The sequence below is a fragment of the Taudactylus pleione genome, unplaced genomic scaffold (assembly GCF_031769625.1).
Source record: "Taudactylus pleione unplaced genomic scaffold, aTauple2 ptg000461l, whole genome shotgun sequence".
Lineage (NCBI taxonomy): Eukaryota > Metazoa > Chordata > Amphibia > Anura > Myobatrachidae > Taudactylus > Taudactylus pleione.
Window position 1 is genome coordinate 189,492 of NW_028284863.1, and position 25,707 is coordinate 215,198.

The window sequence follows — 25,707 nt, forward strand, 5'->3', positions numbered from 1 at the left end:
GCCGGTCCATGATACAGGAGCGTTATTTGGATTACAAGCAGACTCACTTACCTGTAAGTGCTATTGTCTGGACTTTCCATTCTGGCACCAGGTTGTGATTACTCTTCCAATGAGACTTCTTCTGGGACTTTAGTATTCTATTTTTATGTTTAACACATGTCTTTTCTGTATGATTAAATTGTTCATGAAATTCACCGGGAATCCTCAGTGTCTACATTTACTTGCTCCGTGAGCACTCGGAGAGACTGGTGATAGGATATCCCACAAAGATAACTTTATGAGATTGCCTACACCTTATCCCTTGTGAGTAAGGGTACGTATTTGCCTGGTGATGATGATAGCACTTGTGCATACTTATGTGTAAAAGATACCTTTATATACGGATACTTTGTGCCTTTGTGAGTTGTGTACGACGTACTTCTACAGTTCATGCCTATATGTCGGTGTTAAACACTCCTATGGATTAGCGACAACTTGCTATCATGTGAAGTATGTCCTCCTGCATGTGAAGGGCAGAGATATTATTCACACTATTGTGTCCACACCCTGAGAGTGTACATTGAGTACCATATATATTACACTATCAATATTTTTCTGTTTCCTTTCTATACATACGGAGAATAACTGAAAGAAGAAACTGAGAAAGAAAAAGAAAATTTCTGAACACAGAGACACATGAAAAATGTAAGTATTTTTATTTAAAGCGCCGTTATCCACTGTCCATTTTTTTTGTGTGCACTGTAGAAAGGTCAATCACCTGGAGGAGATACAAGGTGGAGTCGAGACAGATAACGTGGACCTATTGATTGCGAGCCTATTCCGGGAGAGTTAGAGACTGCAGTGGAACACCTGAGCTAGAGAAGTATGCAGACCACTATTCCAGCAATGGAGTGGTGGGCTGGGGTTGTGTTTCTGTTTCCTTCCAGGGTTCTCATCATCCTTGTTTGTTTTGGGGTTTCCTGTTTCTGTGACGGAGGACAGATGACAGAGAAGGAAGCTGTTGGTGATATCGATGGAGTGGGGTCAGGAGAAGGAGCAATAAAACAATCAGGGCAGTATATGGAAAAACTCAGTACAGTAATTGTTAAGAGATCTGTTATCCAAGAAACTCTGGGTCAGTGTGAAGGGCTATTGTCTGAGGAATACTGTATGTGTGCAACATGTGGATCCCTAGTTGATGAAAAGTGCATCCAACGGTGTCAGTTCAAGAATAATCTGTATTTGGGCGAACATCCTTTAGAGGATTACCATTCCTTAGTGGGTAAGGTCTTAAACCAGACTGAATGTTGGGTTTGCACACATGTGCCTCAGGGACAACATAATGTAGGATTAGTACCATTCCCGCTAACTGTCTCTGAGGTTCTTGAATTACAGGGGGGAAAACGGTGGAAAAGAAATGTAACATATCTAACCCCCCTAATTTGAAGCTCCACCAGTATCAGGTAGATAGATCCCTGTTATGCTTAAATGTCACCAATTTCAATAAGCCTGGAAATTGGGAGGTGAACAATCAGACAATGACCTTTCACACAGAGCTGATAATGAACCAATAGATTCTGAACTTGTACGCAAAATTATTGTAAGTGGGAGATACTTCTATCGATTCCTGCCTGTCTATACCTTCTATCAATTGATTCCTGCCTATACCTTCTAAAATTGTCGATATTCAGCATTATGAGTCGCACAAGAAATAAATGCTTTCAGACTTTGAGTGTGGTTCCAAAGCACAAAAAGATGATATTCAATATAAAAAAAACAGATGGTTACACTCTGTGATCTAAATACAATTAACACAAGTAAATCATACAGACCCAAGGTACAGTTGTACTGAAAGGTGCTTCTGTTACAGGATAGTTCATAGGTCAATTCAAATGGACACAAGTCAGCCTCCAACAGCCCTTTGTGTCCTTCTTCCCGCTGCATGCTAATCTAAGCTGATAACATTACAGAGTACATTTTAATGTTTTAACTCTCTATAGTCCATAGTTTGCAGACTCATGTTGCGATCTTTTCACTGATGATACCGGAAATCTGTTGAGACACAGTGGATCAGTACAACACCAAACACTGTCTGCTTACCATATACTACAAAACCTTAGATATCAAATAACCTTTATTTCACAACATTAATAATTACTGAATAAACCTTGAATATTACATAAAAGGTTCCCTAGCATTAAAGTGTAAGTGTGCAGTGTGTAAGTATTGGGGAATTGAGAAAAGATGCTAGTTAGCGCTGTGCGACTATGTGTTTTGTGGCGTACACCATGGTACGTGTTTTGCAGGGTTAATCATTTTATATGTTTTAATGACTGTATTTACATGGCGAGGACTTTTAACTTCTTTCTATAGCGTGGGAATCGCATAACGCTAAATAATAGCATTGCCGTATGGGCGAGGCGCTGGCCGGCCATTTGCAAAATGGCATCATGCAGATTACATTTTAAACCGATCCTATCTCAGCCAATTATCCGACTTTGACACTTCAGGTACAGGTACACGCGTAGTTATGTTAAAGTAATGGTTGGCAGAGTACCAATAGGGTACTGTGCAGATATTATACAACCGGAAATGTGCACCAGTCAAATGGAGGAAAGAGGGGCAGGATCCTTCATTAGAATAATGTGTTCCATGATAATGATGCATTCTATTCCTTATATACTACCAGATGATATGTATTTTATATGTGGAAGTAAAGCGTACAAGTGGCTCTCTCCAAGTTCAGAAGGTTTATGTTTTATTGGTAGAGTTTTACCAGAGGTTATGACCCTTACACATGGTGAAATGCTTGGTATCCGTAAAAACACACCATCTCCATACCTTCATATGCAGTATGAACACCAAGACAAAAGAAACATGATTCCTGATGAAGTACATACAGCCACACAGTTGATTAACGAAACAACTGGCTTCCAAATTTTGGTAGCATTAGATCCCACCAGGATCGCTCAGGGAACTTTAAATTTTAGATACATCCAAGACCTTGCTAAATTAATAGAAAATATCACTGAGATGTATGATGAAATGTTCAGGTATACAGGTAAAGAGCTAATAGCTTATAAAAAGGAGTTAGTACAACATAGGCTAGTGCTAAACTATTTAACATCTATTACTGGTGGATATTGTGTGACTTTGGTCACCCAATTTGGTGTCAAGTGTTGCACATATGTTACCAATAATACCAATGACCCTAAGGAAGTGATTGACTGGAAGATGGATGAAATTCTCCAGCTGAAATGGGAATTTCGAAAGAACCATAATTCCTTGCTAATTGAGATGGAGGAGAAGGTAGCAGAGTGGTTCTCATGGTTGAAACCTGTAAAATGGTTCTCCAGTCTAGGAACAGGAAATGATTGCTATCATAGGTAAACTCCTTATCCTTATACTTTATACTTGTTGTCATCTTAGTAATTGGTTTATGAGTCAGATGTGTCATTGCTGTGTTGAAGTGTGGAAAATGTACCACTAAGGTGAACAGTAAAAATGAAATCTTGATGGTGGTGAATAGTGGTGATATGGGTACTAAGGTTGATAAAGAACTGCATTACAATTATGACCTTGAATGTGCCTACAGATAATAATATGCTAATAGGCTAAGTCATGTATAATAATAATTATTGTAAGTCTTCCATTAAACATCCTAGATAATGTAGTCTCAATTCACCCAAACTTCCTTTATAGGTTCGATGAGATCCCACATCCCACCAATGATCTCCTATAAATCCGCAAATGGCGTATAAGGGTTGTTTTACCCTCCTTGAAATGCATTATTAATGGTTCAATGACTGACTTGTGGCACACTGTGTAGAACATTGAATAATACATTATTATGCATGACTGGAAAGGTTATGATCAGAATGTGATAGTTTTATGTTTGCTATCAAAGGGTGGACTGTCGAAGTCAATTAATTGAGTCTGATCATTTGCAATTATTATCTAATGATCTAGTTGTCTGTTGTCTGATAAAGGGTAAATGAGATGCTACTTTGTGTCGGAGCAATCCAATGCGCACAACTGCGAACCCACCACACATACACACTGATTCACAATGACTCACACACAATAGACTTATATGCTTACACATAGATGCTCGTATGTGTAACCACATGGGTACACATAGATGCCCACCTGCTTCCTCACATACATACAAACATTTCCTACATCAATGCACAGACACACTTATGCGAACGCATATGAATATAATGGTTCCTATTTACAATAAGTTAATAAAGGGTTATTAAAGGTCTTTTTAACAACTAATTATGATGTAATGTGTACGTAAATAAGATCTAAGGTTTAGAACATAGTAGACATGTCATGTTTGGTATTATATTAAATCACTGTTCATTTGCAGATCTTCAGTTCTATCGGCAAGGAGATCGCATCATGCGTCTGCAAGTTACAAACTATAGAGAGTTATTGGTTAGCATGTTAACATTTTGTATGTAGTGTCTGTAGTCAGTTTAACTAGTTCTTCAGTGGGAAACTACACAAAGCAACTGTTGGAGAACTAGGACATACAGATGTGTCCTCATACACCTTTCCTTTTTTTCTTCATTTGGCACAAGATGCCGTCATGGCTAAGAAGCACCACGATGAGTAGCAATTAGATAGATCCCAAATTTTTTTTCCCTGCAAAAGTATTCATGTAAAGTATCAGATTAAAGTAGAAAATGTTAAGAAAAATCATAAGGTGTGGATAATACACAGATTCAAAGGCATGGCACATTTGGTTACATGGCTCAATTTTAGGAAAGGTGTATGTGGACACATCTGTACCCCTGATGACACCGTATGAACTAACCAATGACCAGGATGACCAGGAGCAAGGACCAATGGAATTATGCCAGCTTGTGTCTATTGTTCTATCTGTGACCTGTAAGGTTATAGGCTACTGCTCTGGACAATATAGGGAGTCATTTTCCCTTCTTAGATGACCGCAGGCTTCAGGATTGAGAACTGGGACCAGAGCGCTAGCGTATGTATCGTCTGTACCTTGTATTTTACTTGCTTTTTATGCTAATTGTTTAGATCAAAGTGTGTTTTACTTTTTCTTGTAAAATATAACTTTTGTGCTTTGGAACCACAATTGGATTGGAAAGCAATTATTTCACTTTAGCGACTTGCAGCACTAAATAGCAATCAAGGGGTATCTATAATACTGTAGTGCAACTTTGGGTTGATTTTTGGGGTGTGGGTCCCCTGGATTGCTTAGGTTGGTCTGCTTCAGGGCATCACATTATAACACATTCTTTCTTTTTTTGCACTATTTTAACACTTTACTGTTTGTTTTTATTATATTTGTATTTTCACTTTTCTATGCCGCCATAGCTCCTCTTACCTTTCTTCCTTCACATTTCACTTTTCTCATTAAAGCGATGCCCTGGGGTGACTCGGATGTGCCGATTTGGGGGTGTCCTGTGCTCTGGATTTGAACTCTAGTATGTTAGGGACCTACCCTACAGAGGTTACCTGGATATTGTGGGTAGGCCCATAACCTTGGCCATGATTATGCTAAATACTTCTATTGATTGCAAAATTTTACTGCACAATGTATTTATATATAATCAGTAATTTGGTGTTGTGCACGTGTGATGTGTCTGATTCTGTACCTGCAATAAGTCTCAACAGGTAGCACCTCCCATTATATATATGTGTATGTGTGTGTGAATATATATATATATATATATATATATATATATATATAAATAATATTCAGGGTGTGCAGTCCAGGAATCTTTCCTATACACTATTTAATGTGCTTTATTGCACACCTAAAGGAAAGGAGACGCCTTCAGCCTGGACTAGCACCTGTCGAAGTCAGATAATTGGATATGATCGTTTGCAATTATTATCTGACGATCTAGTCGTCTATAGTCTGATAAAGAGTAAATCGGACACTACTTTGCATCGGCGCAATCCAATGTGGACAAATGCGAACCCACCACACACACACTGATTCACATAACGCACACTCATAGACTTATATGCATACAGATAGACGCTTGTATGTGTATCCACATGCGTACACATAGACACTCACATGCGTATTCACATAAATACATACGAACATTTCCTATTCCAATGCACAGACGCACATATGCAAACGCATATGTATAAAATGGTTCCTATTCACAATAAGTTAATAAAAAGAGTTATTAAAGGTCTTTTTAACAAGAAATTATGATATGTGTACGTAAATAAGATCTAAGGTTTAGAATACAGTGGACATGTCATGTTTGGTATCATACTAAATACCTGTTTATTTGCAGACTTCCGTACCTATCAGCAGTGAAGTCGCATCTTGCGTCCACTAGTGTATGGATGATAGGGAGTTATTGTATAGAATGTCATTATCTATATGCAGTGTGGTAGCTAGATTTAACCAGTTGTTCGGAGGAAAGATACACAAAGGAACTGTTGGAGAGCTGAGCTATGCCCCTGATGACACCGTATGAATCGACCAATGACCAGAGTATCCAGAAGCAATGGAAACCTGTCAACTAGTTTCTTTGTTAACGTAGAACTCTGCAGGTATATAAACTGCATCCTGATTCAAGTGTACAGCCATTCCTCTTGAATGACCGCAGGCTTCTGGTTTGATGACTGTATCCTGGGACCAGTGCACACGCGTATGTATCGGCTTGTACTATTTTATTACTTTTTACTTTAAGTGTTAAATCTGTAATCGTGTTACTTTTTCATTACATAAATAACTTTTTGTGCTTTGGAACCACATGATTGAACTGGAAAGCAATTCTTTCTTAAGCGACTTGCAGCGCTAAATAGCGACTATTAGGAATCAATAGATGGGGGCTCATCAGCTGTGAGATCACGCTACCGGATTTCAATTCCTCAACAAAGGGTGGACACCACATACGGGTAAGAACGCAATGTGTTTTAAGCCTGTTTTGTACTCCGTGTTGTGAAATCGAATATCCATTTTTGGGTGATCTAAGGAGCGCTGATTAGGACTTAGGGAGAAAAATCTGTTTCTTTTATTGTCATTTTTGCGCTGCAATAGGCAATTCGCAAGTAGTGTACGCGTCTTCTCGGTATTGCTGCTGTATGTTTAAACAATTGTTTTGATAGATAGTCTGATATCATTTATTAGAACACCTCTGAATAGGTATTGCCAAGGAGGAAGTATTTTTCTGGCCAGAAAACAAAGGTATTTGAATTTTCTTCACTGTCGGTACGAGGAAGGAGAGACCCGGTAGAGTGTCTGACGAGGTGCAACGACTACTGAGTAGGTATACAATAGAAGGTATACTGGCAGCGGAAACAGGGGTTGCTGTTTCCAGCGAAAACCAGGAGGGGTTTTTGGTAGGCACACCTGATGGTAATCGCAAAGCTTATTTATAAGTGAGTATCTGTAAGCTGGGCGATCGGACCGCACTTTTTCGTACACACCGCATAGTTGTGTATAAAAATGTGATTGTGAAAGGGTTGTGCTGGAAGGCAGAGAACATCATAGGCTGTTTTCTGTTCCTCATTGTGTAAAACTGGCATAACGATTAGCGGTTGTTGAGCATAGTGGGAGGAAGTGAGTCACAAAGTGAATTGGTCCCGGTGATAGAAAAGTTACAATAGGCACTTTTCGGTCCCTCATTGTGCAGAACTGATATAACGCTTATCGGTCGGTTTGTGCACAGTGTGTGGAAGTGAGTGGATGCAGCTTGTGAATTCGTCCACTGGTGGAAATCTCTAGTGATAGTAGCTAAGCGTTGTCCCAGATGGGTGCTAAGCAGTCGCTAGGGAGGGTCGAGGAGATGCTGCTAATGGATGGGCCTGCCTGTTCGGCAAGGCATATTATGAATGTGAAATATGGCGCGTATGCGACCGTATACTGTTAAAAATGGGTCAAATTGACCAAAGCATGTGTGAAACCCTTTCCTAAAGTATAATGATTGTTTAAAGTTATGGCAGCATTAGGGGAACACGTGGCACGGTGGTGTATGTATGTCGCAAAGTGGCAAACTCACACCGCTAGGCAGTGTGCACATGCCGCAAAGTAGCACGCACATGTGGCATAGTAACACGCCGTGAAAATGGCGTACTCATGCCGCAAAGCAAGTCACCGCCCGGTAGCATACACACGCTGCCAGGTAGCATCACAGTGCACAAAGAGGACAGCGCATGCGCACCACCCCCGCCTTATGCGGCCGCAGGTGCAAGTACAGCCGATACTAAAAATAATAAAAATTGTAACAAGTAACTTATACCCTGTTTTAAGTCACCTACAGGAAAATTTAATTATAGAAGATGATGAACCCACTATCATTTCAGCCCTTGCCCAAGCTGTTAATCTGTTAGATATTCCACAGAGACAAGGAAAGGCAGTGATCCAACCAGTTGAAATTGGTGAGACTAGTGGAGAGCATAGTAGGAGAGGGAACGCCCCTAGTACCGAAACAGTAAGTCCAGTAATTGATCCTGAAGATGGTGATGAGGTAGGTGTACATCCTGTCCATACTATAGCAGTTCCCAATGGGAAACCGGACAAGGAAGGTATAGTTCCCATCAGGAATGTAGCAATGCATTGTCCATGGACGAGAGCAGAATTACATTCTATTATGTCAGACTTCCCAGACCCTAGGGAAGAGTTAGCCAAATGCCAGAAAATGTATTAAAGATTTGGGTAATGCTCACAAACCAACTAATAAGGATTGGCGAGTGGTGTGAAGGGCTTGTCTTCCTTCTAATACTGATGTGCAAAAGTTCATTACGGATTGTGTGTTGGAGGAGGATGAATCCTTAACAGATGAGGATAATCAGGCGAATATTAAAACGTATAATCACACAATTGGCTATATACTTTCCAGTAGTAGTGAACTGGAGCAAAATTTTTACTATTAAACAAAAAGATAGTGAGTCTGCAGCAGATTATTTTGCCCGAGCGCTGCTAACAATAACACAGTACACTGGTATAGCAGATATAAAAGATGATTTACACCACAGGGAAGTAGCTGTTACGGTGCTAATGGATGGTCTCAAAGACAATCTAAAAACCAGAGTGCAAACCTCTCTACCTAACTGGAGAGGAAGTACTGTAGATGCACTTAGAGAGTCAGCTATAGAACGTGACAATAACATTTGCAGGAAGAAAAAGGCCCAGAATGAGAAGTTAATGGCAGCGTGTATTCCAGCTCTAGAAGAATCATATACACAGCAACAGTCTTACAACCCATACCAACAATGGAATTATACAGTAAGGTGTTTTAACTGTAATAAAGAAGGTCATCTAAGAAGGGATTGCAGAGGGGGAATTCAGGCACTATATAAGAAGTGAACACATACAGAAAGGACACCCACAAAATTCAGGAAAGTTCCAACAGTTACCTGCTCACATAGTGACCACAAACGCTTTACTGGAGAATGATAGTCAGTGCTAGGGGTCAGGTCATACCTGTAGTCTACAGACAGTCAGGTGCTCTGAGAGTACTAGGGAAGAACCTACAATGACAGTAGATGTAGCTGGTACTAAACACACTTTTCTTGTAGATACAGGGGCGACCAGATCAGTGATAAATTCTCCATTTAATTTAAAGGTTACTAACAAAACCATAGCAGCAATGGGAGTAACTGGGAGGGTACATCTTTACCCTCTAACCAGATCTGCAGAAGTTACTATAGGGCCGCTACAAACCAAGCATTCCTTTCTCCTGGCAGCAGCGGCTCCTACTAACCTGCTGGGAAGGGATTTGTTGTGTAAAATGGGATGTGTCATATACTGTACCCCTGATGGTATATACCGGAAAAGGTTGCACATGAGATACAGGATATCTTGGATACACCTCAAAGGTTAATGTTACACTCTGTTGTCCTAGAACAAATCCCATCCCAGGTAAAAGAAATGTTACAAATACCAGGTTCCCTATGGACCAAAGATGGACAAGACACTGGATTGATGGCAAATGTATCTCCTGTAATGGTAAATTTGAAGAGTGGTAGGCAGGCTCCGAAAATCCCTCAGTACCCTTTAAAGCCAGAGGTGGAGCTAGGGGTTTATCCCATACTTGAAAGGTTACTGCAACAAGGGATTTTAATTCGTACAGCTAGTCCAGCCAATAGTCCCATTTTTCCAGTGAAGAAGGCTGGAGGGAGGGGCTATAGACTAGTACAGGACCTTAGGGGGGTTAACAAAGTTGTAGAAAGCCAATTCCCCATAGTGCCCAATCCAGCTGTTATCCTCATACAGATTCCACCGTCTGCAACTCACTTCACTGTTATTGATTTATGTTCTGCTTTCTTCTCTGTTCCTCTTCACCCTGACTGTCAATATCTATTTGCATTCTCCTACAGAGGGGTACAATATACATGGACACGATCACCCCAGGGTTTCATAGACAGTCCCAGTATTTTCTCTCAGGCCTTACATGACTGTTTGCAATCTTTTCAACCAAGCAGTGGGTCTGTCTTAATTCAATATGTAGACGATTTGTTGTTGTACTCTGATTCGTTTGTCATGTTTAAACGATACTAAACTGTTGTTACTTCATCTCTCAAAAACAGGACACAAGGTTGCAAAGGACAAATTAATCATGCCAGACTAAAGTTAAATACTTGGGACACTGTCTAACCCAGGGGCTAAGACACTTGATGACTGAAAGAATACAGGCCATACAGACCATGACACTGCCGCAAAACCAACAGCAAATCTGTACCTTCTTGGACATGTGTGGATACTGCAGAACTTGGATCCCAGGTTTTTCTATTTTGGCATTACCATTGCAGGAATTGGTGTCATCCTCAAAACCCGACCATGTCACACACACTGAGGAAACAGAGCAGGCTTCCTTAACCTTAAGGATAGTCTGACAAGAGCACCTGCCTTGGGAATACCAGATTATGAAAAACCGTTTGAGTTATATTGTACGGAAGCTGATGGCTGCGCAGCAGGTGTCCTCACACAAAAACATGGTGATGTTAGCAGACCTGTAGCATACTACAGTGCACAACTGGACACTGTAGCAAGATCACTCCCAACGTGTTTAAGAAGTGTAGCAGCAACTGCTCTTCTGGTAAATAAGAGCAAGGATGTAGTATTAGGGCATGATACAATTGTCTATACACCACATGCAGTATCTGCCTTGTTGAATTCTGCCCAAACCAGACATGTCTCTTCAGCTAGGTTCACGAAATGGGAACTAGCTCTAATGGCACCTGCAACTATCACCATTAAACGGTGCAATACGTTAAATCCAGCAACGTACTTACCGTATGTGCCTCGAGATGCACAAAGGAGGAAGGTGAGTCTCTGGTTGAAGGTGAGTTTTGCAGGTATACTGACACACAATTGTATAGAATATTTGAATCAGACCTTTACTGCAGGACCAGATATATGTGATACACCATTAGAAAATGTAGATTTGATGTTTTACATGGATGGGAGTTGTCATAGACAAACTGACACAGGAGAATTATGCACAGGTTATGCTGTTTGTAAATGACGAGGATGTTGTAGAAGCTGAACCACTTGGTCCACCTCACTCAACACAGGTGGCTGAACTGGTGGCATTAAGGAGAGCATGTGAGCTGGCAGAAGGTAAGTCAGCTAATATCTACACTGACTATGTACGCCTTCGGGGTAGTACGTGATTTTGGGGCTCTTTGGTGTCTGAGAAATTTTACGACAGCAGCAGGTACACAAGTTGCACACTCACACCACATAAAAGGACTCTTGACAGCGATCCAGCTACCAAAGGCAGTAGCTGTCATCAAATGTAAAGCCCACACATGTGAACAAGACCTGGTGTCAATGGGCAATAACAGAGCAGATGAAGCTGCCAAGTGGGCAGCAGGGTTGCGCATAAATGTAGCAACTGATAAAGTAATGGTCTTCCAGACGATAGACATGCAGAAATTACAGGAAAAGGCAGTCTGGAGATCGAAGGGATGTGTTCAGGAGTCCTCTGGAGAGATTGGCTAGTTAGGTCTGTTGCTCCCAAGGCATATTACCCAAGCTTGGCTGAGGCAGCGCATGGTCTGACTCACCAGGAAAAAGGAGGTATGTGCAAGTTAGTCAGAACATATTGGTGTGCACCATGCTTTTCTTCTCAAGCTGAAAAGATAGCAATGTCCTGTCTGACCTGTTTGAGGAAAAATGTCGGGAAGACAATCCCTGCGAGCCATCCCATATCCGTCCGACAGACTGTCCTTTTCAGGTAATACAAATTGATTCCATCCAATTACCACCCTGCAGGAATCTCAAGTATGTATTAGTTTGTACTGATGTATTTTCCAATTGGGTAGAGGCATATCCAGCTGCAACTAATACTGCTGTTTTTACTGCTAAAAAGATTGTTCAGGAATTTGTATGCAGATACGTTATCCCTAGAATCATAGAAAGTGACAGGGGTACTCATTTCACTGGTGACGTCTTCCAGAACATTGTGTAAGCTTACAGGTATCAATAGCAGAGTTCACACCCCCTACCGACCGCAAGCCAGCACCAAGATGGAGAGGTTGAATAGTACTATTAAGAACAAACTGAGTAAAATCATGGCTGAAACTGGATTAGGATGGCCAGAAGCCTTCCTACTAGTTCTCCATAGCATCAGAACCACTCCTAGACTGCCTCTTAATCTGTCCCCCTTTGAGATACTGTTTGGGAGGCAACCTCATTTGATTATAAGTCTACAGGATGATTTGAAGAGTAATAATGAGGTTACTGTGAAATATCTTATAAAGATGAGTAAACAGCTGAAACAGGTAACAACATTTTCAATTTCTGTTGCTGCTGATATGCCAGAAACAAACTGTCATGATGTTGAACCTGGAGAATGTTATGATCAGAAATTTCTTACCCTCAGGTTGTTTGACAGATCGGTGGGAAGGTCCTTATCAGGTGTTGATGACAAGTACAACATCATTGAATGTTGCAGAGAGAGATACCTGGGTCCATTCCACTCACTGCAGAAAAGTCAACTATCCGAAGGAGGTACAAGGCGCAGTCGAGATAGATCATGTGGACCTGTCGATTGCGAGCCTGTTCTGGGCGAGCTAAAGACTGCAGTGGAGAAATTTGCAGACCACTATTCCAGCAATGGAGTGGCGGGCTGGGTTTGTGTTTTTGCTTCCTTCCAGGGTTCTCATCCTCATTTGTTTCGGGATGTCCTGTTTCTGTGATGGAGGACAGATGATGGAGAGGGAAGCTGTTGGTGATGTCGATGGAGTGGGGTCAGGAGAGAGAGTGATAAAACAATCAGGGCCGTATATGGTCAAATTCAGTACAGGAAGTGCTAAGAGATCTGTTATCCAAGAAACTTGGAGACAGTGGGCCTGATTCAGAGCCGGACGCTCTGACAAGAGCGCTCGCCCTGAATCAGGGCCCTCCTACCTAATATTGGAGCGGCCTCCTGGCCGCTCGCATAGCTGTGGGTGACCACTCACAGTTTATGTGAGCAGCCAAAAAGATAGTCGCAATGGTCAAGACCATCGGGCTTGCTACGAGACCCTTGTGGTAGCGTCTCGCTGCTGCAAGCCCGGAGTGCTTTTGGCTCTATCAGAGCCAAAAACACTCCCACTGACATCAATAGTGATATCAGTGGGGTCGGACCCAGATGGTAGGCGTTCCCATGGGAATGCCTCCGTCTGGGCAGCCACGACCCCGGCACGCCCACCAAAGTGTGTGTGCTGTCACTCACCATCGACAGCATGCCCCCTTTGGTGCGAGACCCCGAGCGACAGCTTCCCCATCGCTCGCCGGGTCTCGCGCATGCGCATTTGGGTAACATCGACCCGCTTGCGAGCGGGTCTGAATGAGACCCAGTGTGAGGGGTTATTGTCTGAGGAATACTGTATTTGTGAGTACTGTGGATCCCTAGTTATTGAGAAATGCATCCAACGATGCCAGTCCAAGAGTAATCTATATTTGGGCGGGCATCCTTTAGAGGATTACCATTCCTTAGTTGGTAAGGTCTTAAACCAGACTGAATGTTGGGTGTGCTCACAAGTACCTCAAGGACATAGTAACTCAGGATTATTGCCATACCCATTAAAGTTAGTAGAGGTACTTGAATTACATGGGGAAGAACGGTGGACAAGAAATGTAATATATCCTGACCTCCAAATTTTAAACTCCATCAGTACCAAGTAGATAGATCCCTGTTATGCTTGAATATCACAAATGTCAGAAAACCAGGAAATTGGGAGGTGATCTGGAACAATCAGACAATGACCTACTCAAAGAGAGCTGATAATGAGCCTATTGATTCTGAACTTGTACGCAGAATTATTGCAAGTGGGAGGTATTTCCGGTATAGGTACAGGCGTAGTTATGACAAAGAAATGGTTGTTAGAGTATCATTAGGGTACTGTGCAGATGTTATACAACCAGAAACGTGTACCAGGCAAATGGGGGAAAAAGGGGCAGGACCCTTCATTAGAATATTGTGTTCAATGATAATGATGCATTCTGTTCCTTACTTACTCCTAGGTGATGTGTATTTTATACGTGGAAGGAAAGCGTACAAGTGGCTCTCTCTGAGTTCTGAAGGTTTATGTTTTATTGGAAAATTGATCCCAGAGGTTATGACAGTTACACATGATGAAATGATTGGTATCCATAAAACCACACCACCACCATACATACTGTACACACACAGTATGAGCATTGTGACAATAGAAATATGATACATGGAGAAGAACATACAGCCACACAGTTGATTAGTGAAACAACTGGCTTCCAAAATTAAATAAGATCTAAGGTTTTGAACATAGTAGACATGTCATGTTTGGTATCATACTAAATACCTGTTTATTTGCAAACTTCCGTACCTATCGGCAAAGAAGTCACATCTTGCGTCCACTAGTGTATGGATGATAGGGAGTTATTGTATAGAATGTCATTATCTATATGCAGTGTGGTAGCTAGATTTAACCAGTTGTTCGGCGGGAAAGATACACAAAGGAACTGTTGGAGAGCTGAGCTATGCCCCTGATGACCCCGTATGAATCGACCAATGACCAGAGTATCCAGAAGCAAGAACCAATGGAAACCTGTCAACTAGTTTCTTTGTTAACGTAGAACTCTGTAAGGTATATAAACGGTGTCCTGATTCAAGTGTACAGCCATTCCTCTTGAATGACCGCAGGCTTCTGGATTGATGACTGTATCCTGGGACCAGTGCGCACGCGTATGTATCGGCTTGTACTATTTTATTGCTTTTTACTCTAAGTGTTAAATCTGTAATCGTGTTACTTTTTCATTACATAAATAACTTTTTGTGCTTTGGAACCACACGATTGGACTGGAAAGCAATTCTTTCTTAAGCGACTTGAAGCGCTAAATAGCGACTATTAGCAATCAATACACCCCTCCCTTATTAGTTTAAAAGCATGGAGTCTGGTATTGTATATGCACATTAGTAATAGGCACAATTTCAGGTAAGTCCTACAAGTTATATACTGTAGTGCAACTTTGGGTTGATTTTTGGGGCGTGGGTCCCCTGGATTGCTTTGGTTGGTCTGCTTCAGGGCATCGCATTATAACACATTCTTTCTTTTTTGCACTATTTTAACACTTCACTGTTTTGTTTTTATTATATTTGTATTTTCACCTTTCTATGCAGCCATAGCTCCGCTTACCTTTCTTACTTCACATTTCACTTTTCTCATTAGAGCGATGCCATGGGGTAGATCGGCTAAGGCCGATTTGGGGGTGTCCTGTGCTCTGGATTTGAACCCTAGTATGTTAGGGACCTACTCTGCAGTGGTTACCTGGATATGGTGGGTAGGCCCATAACCTTGGCCTTGATTATGCTAAAATCCTCTATTTATTGCAAATTTTTATTGCACAGTGTGTGTGTGTGTGTGTCTGTGCTGTCAGGATGGTGCCTGAGCTCGGCCCCATCTCTTTGCTTCCTGCAGGAAGGTCTGTTGCTGTCAGGATGGTGCCTGAGCCCTGGCCCCATCTCTTTGCTTCCTGCAGGAAGGTCTGTTGCTGTCAGGAAGGTGCCTGAGCTCGGCCCCATCTCTTTACTTCCTGCAGGAAGTTCTGTTGCTGTCAGGATGGTGCCTGAGCTCCTGTCCCATCTCTTTACTTCCTGCAGGAAGTTCTGTTGCTGTCAGGATGGTGCCTGAGCTCCTGTCCCATCTCTTTACTTCCTGCAGGAAGGTCTGTTGCAGTCAGGAAGGTGCCTGAACTCTGCCCCATCTCTGCTTCCTGCAGGAAGTTCTGTTGCTGTCAGGAAGGTGCCTGAGCTCCTGTCTCATCTCTTTACTTCCTGCAGGAAGGTCTGTTACTGTCAGGAAGGTGCATGAGCTTGGCCTCATCTCTTTGCTTCCTGCAGGAAGGTCTGTTGCTGTCAGGAAGGTGCCTGAGCTCGGCCCCATCTCTTTGCTTCCTGCAGGAAGTTCTGTTGCTGTCAGGATGGTGCCTGAGCTCAGCCCCATTTCTTTACTTCCTGCAGGAAGGTCTGTTGCAGTCAGGAAGGTGCCTGAACTCGGCCCCATCTCTGCTTCCTGCAGGAAGTTCTGTTGCTGTCAGGATGGTGCTTAAGCTCCAGTCCCATCTCTTTACTTCCTGCAGGAAGTTCTGTTGCTGTCAGGATGGTGCCTGAGCTCCTGTCCCATCTCTTTACATCCTGCAGGAAGGTCTGTTGCAGTCAGGAAGGTGCCTGAACTCTGCCCCATCTCTGCTTCCTGCAGGAAGTTCTGTTGCTGTCAGGAAGGTGCCTGAGCTCCTGTCTCATCTCTTTACTTCCTGCAGGAAGGTCTGTTACTGTCAGGAAGGTGCCTGAGCTCGGCCCCATCTCTTTGCTTCCTGCAGGAAGTTCTGTTGCTGTCAGGATGGTGCCTGAGCTCAGCCCCATTTCTTTACTTCCTGCAGGAAGGTCTGTTGCAGTCAGGAAGGTGCCTGAACTCGGCCCCATCTCTGCTTCCTGCAGGAAGTTCTGTTGCTGTCAGGATGGTGCTTAAGCTCCAGTCCAAACTCTTAACTTCCTGCAGGAAGTTCTGTTGCTGTCAGGATGGTGCCTGAGCTCCTGTCCCATCTCTTTACATCCTGCAGGAAGGTCTGTTGCAGTCAGGAAGGTGCCTGAACTCTGCCCCATCTCTGCTTCCTGCAGGAAGTTCTGTTGCTGTCAGGAAGGTGCCTGAGCTCCTGTCTCATCTCTTTACTTCCTGCAGGAAGGTCTGTTACTGTCAGGAAGGTGCCTGAGCTCGGCCCCATCTCTTTGCTTCCTGCAGGAAGTTCTGTTGCTGTCAGGATGGTGCCTGAGCTCAGCCCCATTTCTTTACTTCCTGCAGGAAGGTCTGTTGCAGTCAGGAAGGTGCCTGAACTCGGCCCCATCTCTGCTTCCTGCAGGAAGTTCTGTTGCTGTCAGGATGGTGCTTAAGCTCCAGTCCCATCTCTTTACTTCCTGCAGGAAGTTCTGTTGCTGTCAGGATGGTGCCTGAGCTCCTGTCCCATCTCTTTACATCCTGCAGGAAGGTCTGTTGCAGTCAGGAAGGTGCCTGAACTCTGCCCCATCTCTGCTTCCTGCAGGAAGTTCTGTTGCTGTCAGGAAGGTGCCTGAGCTCCTGTCTCATCTCTTTACTTCCTGCAGGAAGGTCTGTTACTGTCAGGAAGGTGCCTGAGCTCGGCCCCATCTCTTTGCTTCCTGCAGGAAGTTCTGTTGCTGTCAGGATGGTGCCTGAGCCCTGGCCCCATCTCTTTGCTTCCTGCAGGAAGTTCTGTTGCTGTCAGGATGGTGCCTGAGCTCGGCCCCATTTCTTTACTTCCTGCAGGAAGGTCTGTTGCAGTCAGGAAGGTGCCTGAACTCGGCCCCATCTCTGCTTCCTTCAGGAAGTTCTGTTGCTGTCAGGATGGTGCCTAAGCTCCAGTCCCATCTCTTTACTTCCTGCAGGAAGGTCTGTTGCTGTCAGGAAGGTGCCTGAGCTCGGCCCCATCTCTGCTTCCTGCAGGAAGGTCTGTTGCTGTGAGGATGGTGCCTGAGCTCCTGTCCCATCTCTTTACTTCCTGCAGGAAGGTCTGTTGCAGTCAGGAAGGTGCCTGAACTCTGCCCCATCTCTGCTTCCTGCAGGAAGTTCTGTTGCTGTCAGGATGGTGCCTGAGCTCCAGTCCCATCTCTTTACTTCCTGCAGGAAGGTCTGTTGCTGTGAGGATGGAGTGCGAGCTCCGGTCCCATCTCTGCAGTCAGACCTTACAGCACCTTTATCTTTGTGCTTTATTATAAGACACACCGATTGCTGATCATTGGAACACAATAATGAGCCTGATTCAGAGGTAGTCACTACTGCAAACACGACTGCAACTTTTGGCGCAGTGTGACTGCAATGTTACGCTAATGTCGCAAACAAAATTGTGCAGAGATGCACAGTGGCTGCGACTCTAACGTACACAAAGACGCATCCTTATTCACACCACCCATTTTCTGAGCAAACCTATCGGAACTAAGCCGCCAGGGCCACTGCTACTTTACACACCGACGCAGCCGCTGACTGGCCACGAAATGCTTGTGCCACACCCACCTTTGACTGCCCCCGTTACCTCTGATAAATGCACAGAGACTGTCAATCTCTCTGCGTTTTAAAATTCTCATCGTTGGTAATCACAACACAAGCGCAGTATAACTGCGCAAACATCACCATAGCGTTCACCTCTGAATAGGGCCCAATATGAGACTATAATTCAGGCATTTCATTATTTTCACCTGCAACACATGGAATGCCACCCAACTCTTGTATAACAGCCAGACATTGCTTCCAGCACCCTGAGCAGACTCCATGACATGCAGCGCTGGTCAGGGTGAGGGGCATCTAATGGGCAATGTCTCTTACACATCTGTGTTTCATGTATTAGGCCTCTGCCGAGGTGAACTGATAACAATAGTCGAAGTTTTGCGGACGTGGTGGAATCGGTGGGGGCTGGTCAGGAATTGGGACGTTCTCCAGATCCAGTAACCTCAGCTTCAGTTCAGTATTAAGCAGGAGATCCAGGTCAGAACGTGTACGGTCACTAGGCATTCTCCGCCCCAAGAGTGCATGAAGTCCATCCAGCCAAAAACAGAGCTGTGTGAGAGAGAGAAATATCACTATCCAACTCTATAGGGTCATTAGGAAGCTCACACACTATTGTGCAACATGAAGACCTCTATACAACCACATACACACTGTCCATGCTGCACAGGGCACTATTCACCATACGCACTGTCCATGCTGCACAGGGTACTATTCACCATACGCACTGTCCATGTTGCACAAGGTACTATTCACCATACGCACTGTCCATGCTGCACAGGGTACTATTCACCATACACACTGTCCATGCTGCACAGGGTACTATTCACCATACACACTGTCCATGCTGCACAAGGTACTATTCACCATACGCACTGTCCATGCTGCACAGGATACTATTCACCACACACTGTCCATGCTGCACAAGGTACTATTCACCATACGCACTGTCCATGCTGCACAGGGTACTATTCACCACACACTGTCCATGCTGCACAGGCTACTATTCACCACACACACTGTCCATGCTGCACAGGGCTACTATTCACCACACACACTGTCCATGCTGCACAGGGCACTATTCACCATACACACACTGTCCATGCTGCACAGGGCACTATTCACCATACACACTGTCCATGCTGCACAGGGCACTATTCACCATACACACACTGTCCATGCTGCACAGGGCTACTATTCACCACGCACTGTCCATGCTGCACAGGGTACTATTCACCACACACACTGTCCATGCTGCACAGGGCTACTATTTACTACACACACACACACTGTCCATGCTGCACAGAGTACTATTCACCACACACACTGTACATGCTGCACAGGGCTACTATTCACCACACACACTGTCCATGCTGCACAGGGCTACTATTCACTATACACACACTGTCCATACTGCACAGGGTACTATTCACCACACACACTGTCCATGCTGCACAGGGCACTATTCACCACACACACTGTCCATGCTGCACAGGGCTACTATTCACCACACACACACTGTCCATGCTGCACAGGGCTACTATTCACTATACACACTGTCCATGCTGCACAGGGTACTATTCACCATACACACACTGTCCATGCTGCACAGGGCTACTATTCACCACACACACACTGTCCATGCTGCACAGGGCTACTTTTCACCACACACACACTGTCCATGCTGCACAGGGCTACTATTCACCACACACACACTGTCCATGCTGCACAGGGCTACTATTCACCACACACACACTGTCCATGCTGCACAGGGCTACTATTCACCACACATACACTGTCCATGCTGCACAGGGCTACTATTCACCACACACACACTGTCCATGCTGCACAGGGCTACTATTCACCACACACACACTGTCCATGCTGCACAGGGCTACTATTCACCACACACACACTGTCCATGCTGCACAGGGCTACTATTCACCACACACACACTGTCCATGCTGCACAGGGCTACTATTCACCACACACACACTGTCCATGCTGCACAGGGCTACTATTCACCACACACACACTGTCCATGCTGCACAGGGCTACTATTCACCACACACACACTGTCCATACTGCACAGGGCTACTATTCACTATACACACTGTCCATGCTGCACAGGGCTACTATTCACCACACACACTGTCCATACTGCACAGGGCTACTATTCACCACACACACTGTCCATACTGCACAGGGCTACTATTCACCACACACTGTCCATGCTGCACAGGGCTACTATTCACCACACACACTGTCCATGCTGCACAGGGCTACTATTCACCACACACACACTGTCCATGCTGCACAGGGCTACTATTCACCACACACACTGTCCATGCTGCACAGGGCTACTATTCACCACACACACACTGTCCATGCTGCACAGGGCTACTATTCACCACACACACACTGTCCATGCTGCACAGTGCTACTATTCACCACACACACACTGTCCATGCTGCACAGGGCTACTATTCACCACACACACACTGTCCATGCTGCACAGGGCTACTATTCACCACACACACTGTCCATGCTGCACAGGGCTACTATTCACCACACACACTGTCCATACTGCACAGGGCTACTATTCACTATACACACTGTCCATGCTGCACAGGGCTACTATTCACCACACACACTGTCCATACTGCACAGGGCTACTATTCACTATACACACTGTCCATGCTGCACAGGGCTACTATTCACTATACACACTGTCCATACTGCACAGGGCTACTATTCACCACACACACTGTCCATGCTGCACAGGGCTACTATTCACCACACACACTGTCCATACTGCACAGGGTACTATTCACCACACACACTGTCCATGCTGCACAGGGCTACTATTCACCACACACACACTGTCCATGCTGCACAGGGCTACTATTCACCACACATACACTGTCCATGCTGCACAGGGCTACTATTCACCACACACACACTGTCCATGCTGCACAGGGCTACTATTCACCACACACACACTGTCCATGCTGCACAGGGCTACTATTCACCACACACACACTGTCCATGCTGCACAGGGCTACTATTCACCACACACACACTGTCCATGCTGCACAGGGCTACTATTCACCACACACACACTGTCCATGCTGCACAGGGCTACTATTCACCACACACACACTGTCCATGCTGCACAGGGCTACTATTCACCACACACACACTGTCCATACTGCACAGGGCTACTATTCACTATACACACTGTCCATGCTGCACAGGGCTACTATTCACCACACACACTGTCCATACTGCACAGGGCTACTATTCACCACACACACTGTCCATACTGCACAGGGCTACTATTCACCACACACTGTCCATGCTGCACAGGGCTACTATTCACCACACACACTGTCCATGCTGCACAGGGCTACTATTCACCACACACACACTGTCCATGCTGCACAGGGCTACTATTCACCACACACACACTGTCCATGCTGCACAGTGCTACTATTCACCACACACACACTGTCCATGCTGCACAGGGCTACTATTCACCACACACACACTGTCCATGCTGCACAGGGCTACTATTCACCACACACACTGTCCATGCTGCACAGGGCTACTATTCACCACACACACTGTCCATACTGCACAGGGCTACTATTCACTATACACACTGTCCATGCTGCACAGGGCTACTATTCACCACACACACTGTCCATACTGCACAGGGCTACTATTCACTATACACACTGTCCATGCTGCACAGGGCTACTATTCACTATACACACTGTCCATACTGCACAGGGCTACTATTCACTATACACACTGTCCATACTGCACAGGGCTACTATTCACCACACACACTGTCCATGCTGCACAGGGCTACTATTCACCACACACACACTGTCCATACTGCACAGGGCTACTATTCACCACACACACTGTCCATGCTGCACAGGGCTACTATTCACCACACACACTGTCCATACTGCACAGGGTACTATTCACCACACACACTGTCCATGCTGCACAGGGCTACTATTCACCACACACACACTGTCCATGCTGCACAGGGCTACTATTCACCACACATACACTGTCCATGCTGCACAGGGCTACTATTCACCACACACACACTGTCCATGCTGCACAGGGCTACTATTCACCACACACACACTGTCCATGCTGCACAGGGCTACTATTCACCACACACACACTGTCCATGCTGCACAGGGCTACTATTCACCACACACACACTGTCCATGCTGCACAGGGCTACTATTCACCACACACACACTGTCCATGCTGCACAGGGCTACTATTCACCACACACACACTGTCCATGCTGCACAGGGCTACTATTCACCACACACACACTGTCCATACTGCACAGGGCTACTATTCACTATACACACTGTCCATGCTGCACAGGGCTACTATTCACCACACACACTGTCCATACTGCACAGGGCTACTATTCACCACACACACTGTCCATACTGCACAGGGCTACTATTCACCACACACTGTCCATGCTGCACAGGGCTACTATTCACCATACACACACTGTCCATGCTGCACAGGGCTACTATTCACCACACACACTGTCCATGCTGCACAGGGCTACTATTCACTACACACACTGTCCATACTGCACAGGGCTACTATTCACCATACACACACTGTCCATACTGCACAGGGCTACTATTCACCACACACACACTGTCCATACTGCAGAGGGCTACTATTCACTACACACACTGTCCATGCTGCACAGGGCTACTATTCACTACACACACTGTCCATACTGCAGAGGGCTACTATTCACCACACACACTGTCCATGCTGCACAGGGCTACTATTCACCATACACTGTCCATGCTGCACAGGGCACTATTCACCACACACTCTCCATGCTATATGCAGTATGTAATGACATATTGCGCCATAGTACAGCGGATCAAGTAGTATGTATGGTGCGTGCAATGTATTGTTATATATGTATAAAAGATGGGGGGAGGGAACTGCGCTCACTGTGGGAAAAGCATGTGGTGGTTAGCTGCGGTTACCAATTGAGACAATCCTCTCTCAAATTTACATAGATATAAATACACAAGTACTGCGCTCAGTTCAAATTGCTCATTCATAAATGAATAAAGAATGAAATGTCACGTCAGCTAGAGCCTCCCCTCGGGAAGCAAGTCAGCTAGTGCCTCCTCTCTGGAAGCAAAGTCAACTAGTGCCTCCCCTATGGAAGCAAGTGAGCTAGTGCCTCCCCTCTGGAAGCAAGTGAGCTAGAGCCTCCCCTCTGGAAGCAAGTCAGCTAGTGCCTCCCCTCTGGAAGCAAGTCAGCTAGTGCCTCCCCTCTGGAAGCACGTCAGCTAGTGCCTCCCCTCTGGAAGCACATCAGCTAGAGCCTCCTCTCTGGAAGCACGTCAGCTAGTGCCTCCCCTCTGGAAGCACGTCAGCTAGTGCCTCCCCTCTGGAAGCACGTCAGCTAGTGCCTCCCCTCTGGAAGCACGTCAGCTAGTGCCTCCCCTCTGGAAGCACGTCAGCTAGTGCCTCCCCTCTGGAAGCACGTCAGCTAGTGTCTGAAGCTGATGCTGTTTCTCCTTTTCGTCTTCTGTTTATATTCAAGTATTTCTTCTCTTTGGAGTTGTGCTACTTTGTTGTAAGCTTCTTCCATGAGTATGGGATCATTTTGTTTTGATACAAATTGCTTTTTGAGGTCAGAGCCTTGTTTCACATATTCCTCAAACTTGGTGCAGTTGCGTCTGATTCTACAAAATTGGCCAAAAGGTATATTGTCTAGCCAATTACAGTGATGGCCACTATATGACCAGATGTAACTACTGTATTTACATCTACCAGCTTCTGATAAGTTCTGATTTGGATCTTGCCTTCCTCAATGTAGATGTTTAAGTAAAAAAAGAGTAACTTCAGATTTGCTGTATTCTGTATTGAAAACCAGGTTTCTATTGTTAGAATTAATGTATTCCAAGAAATTGGTGAGAGATTCCATGAAAAAACTGCATCATTGATGTATCTCTTCGAGAGGACTAGGGGCCTGATTCAGAGCCGAAAGCTCTAACCAGAGCGCTCAAGACCATCGCGACCATCGGGCTTGCGACGAGACCCTGCGGTAGGGTCTCGGTGACCGCAAGCCCTGGAGTGATTTTGGCTCTATCAGAGCCAAAATCACTCCCACTGACATCACTAGTGATGTCAGTGGGGCCGGACTCAGACGGTAGGCGTTCCCATGGGAACGCCTCCGTCTGGCAGCCACGCCCCCGGCACGCCCAACAAAGGGGGCGTGCTGTCACTCACCATCGACAGCACGACCCCTTTGGTGCGAGACCCTGAGCGACTAATTACTCGTCGCTCGCCGGGTCTCGCGCATGCGCACCATCGACCCGCTTGCGAGCGTCCTTCGCTCGCGAGCGGGTCTGCATCAGGCCCTAGGTTTGCCCCAAATTCATTGTCAAATCAGGGGGGGACATGTACTAAGTTGTGGAAAGTGATGAATTAGGAGCTGACTGGCTGGTAGTTTATCACACTCTGGACCTCATTCAGAAGCGGTCGTTAGTTGCAAGCGGTCGCATCGGGGCTTACGACCAGACCCTAAGGTTGGGTCTGGGCACTCGTAAGCCCCAGGGAGCTTCCTGCTCTGATCGAGCAGGAAGCTCCCCACTGACATAATTGCTGATGTCAATGGGGCCGCCCCCAAACGGCAAGCGTTCCGGCGGGAACGCCTCCATTTGGGCAGGCACGCCCCCTGCCTGCCTCCCAAACGGGGCGAGCTGTCACTCACCATCGACAGCTCGCCCCCTTTAGTGTGAGACCCGTAGTGACAGCGCGTCCGTCGCTAGCTGGGACTCACGCGTGTGCACCACGGAGCCAGCTCCGTCGTGCGCATGCCCAGTGGGGTAACATCCAGTCAGTTGTGAGCGTTCAGAGCTTGCGACCGACTCTGATTGACCCCCCTCTGTCATGTTACAGGCTATGTTTGATAAACTACCAACCAATCAGCTCCTGTCATTTTTCACTCTCCAATTTATAACTTTCTAGAGCTTAATATATCTGCCCCCATTCCAAATGGCCCACATACAGTTTTAAATTAACGTTCTGTCGCTGGGTACACATATAGGCCCTCATTCAGAGTCTGTCTTTAGATGCAAGCGGTCGCTCTGAATGAGGGCGGCCGCTTGCATCTTGAAGTGTGGCCTCCTGGTCGCTAGCTAAGCGACCGAC

General features: G+C 45.2%; 1 protein-coding gene across 5 annotated transcripts in view; it reads right to left on the bottom strand.

Moving 5' to 3' along the window:
* Window positions 1-697: 697 nt before the first annotated feature.
* The window catches only part of ELMO3 (engulfment and cell motility 3), a 450,596-nt gene continuing 425,586 nt past the window's right edge, over window positions 698-25,707 (bottom strand). For 2 of the 5 annotated variants that reach the window (XM_088448607.1, XM_088448604.1), the window contains exon 21: window positions 14,489-19,017. In XM_088448607.1, the coding sequence (XP_088304733.1) occupies window positions 18,805-19,017 (213 nt within the window). In that variant the 3' untranslated portion in view covers window positions 14,489-18,804. Of the gene's footprint in view, window positions 998-14,488; window positions 19,018-25,707 lie in introns of those variants that run through there. The other 3 variants (XM_088448606.1, XM_088448605.1, XM_088448608.1) reach the window with 3 other exon arrangements.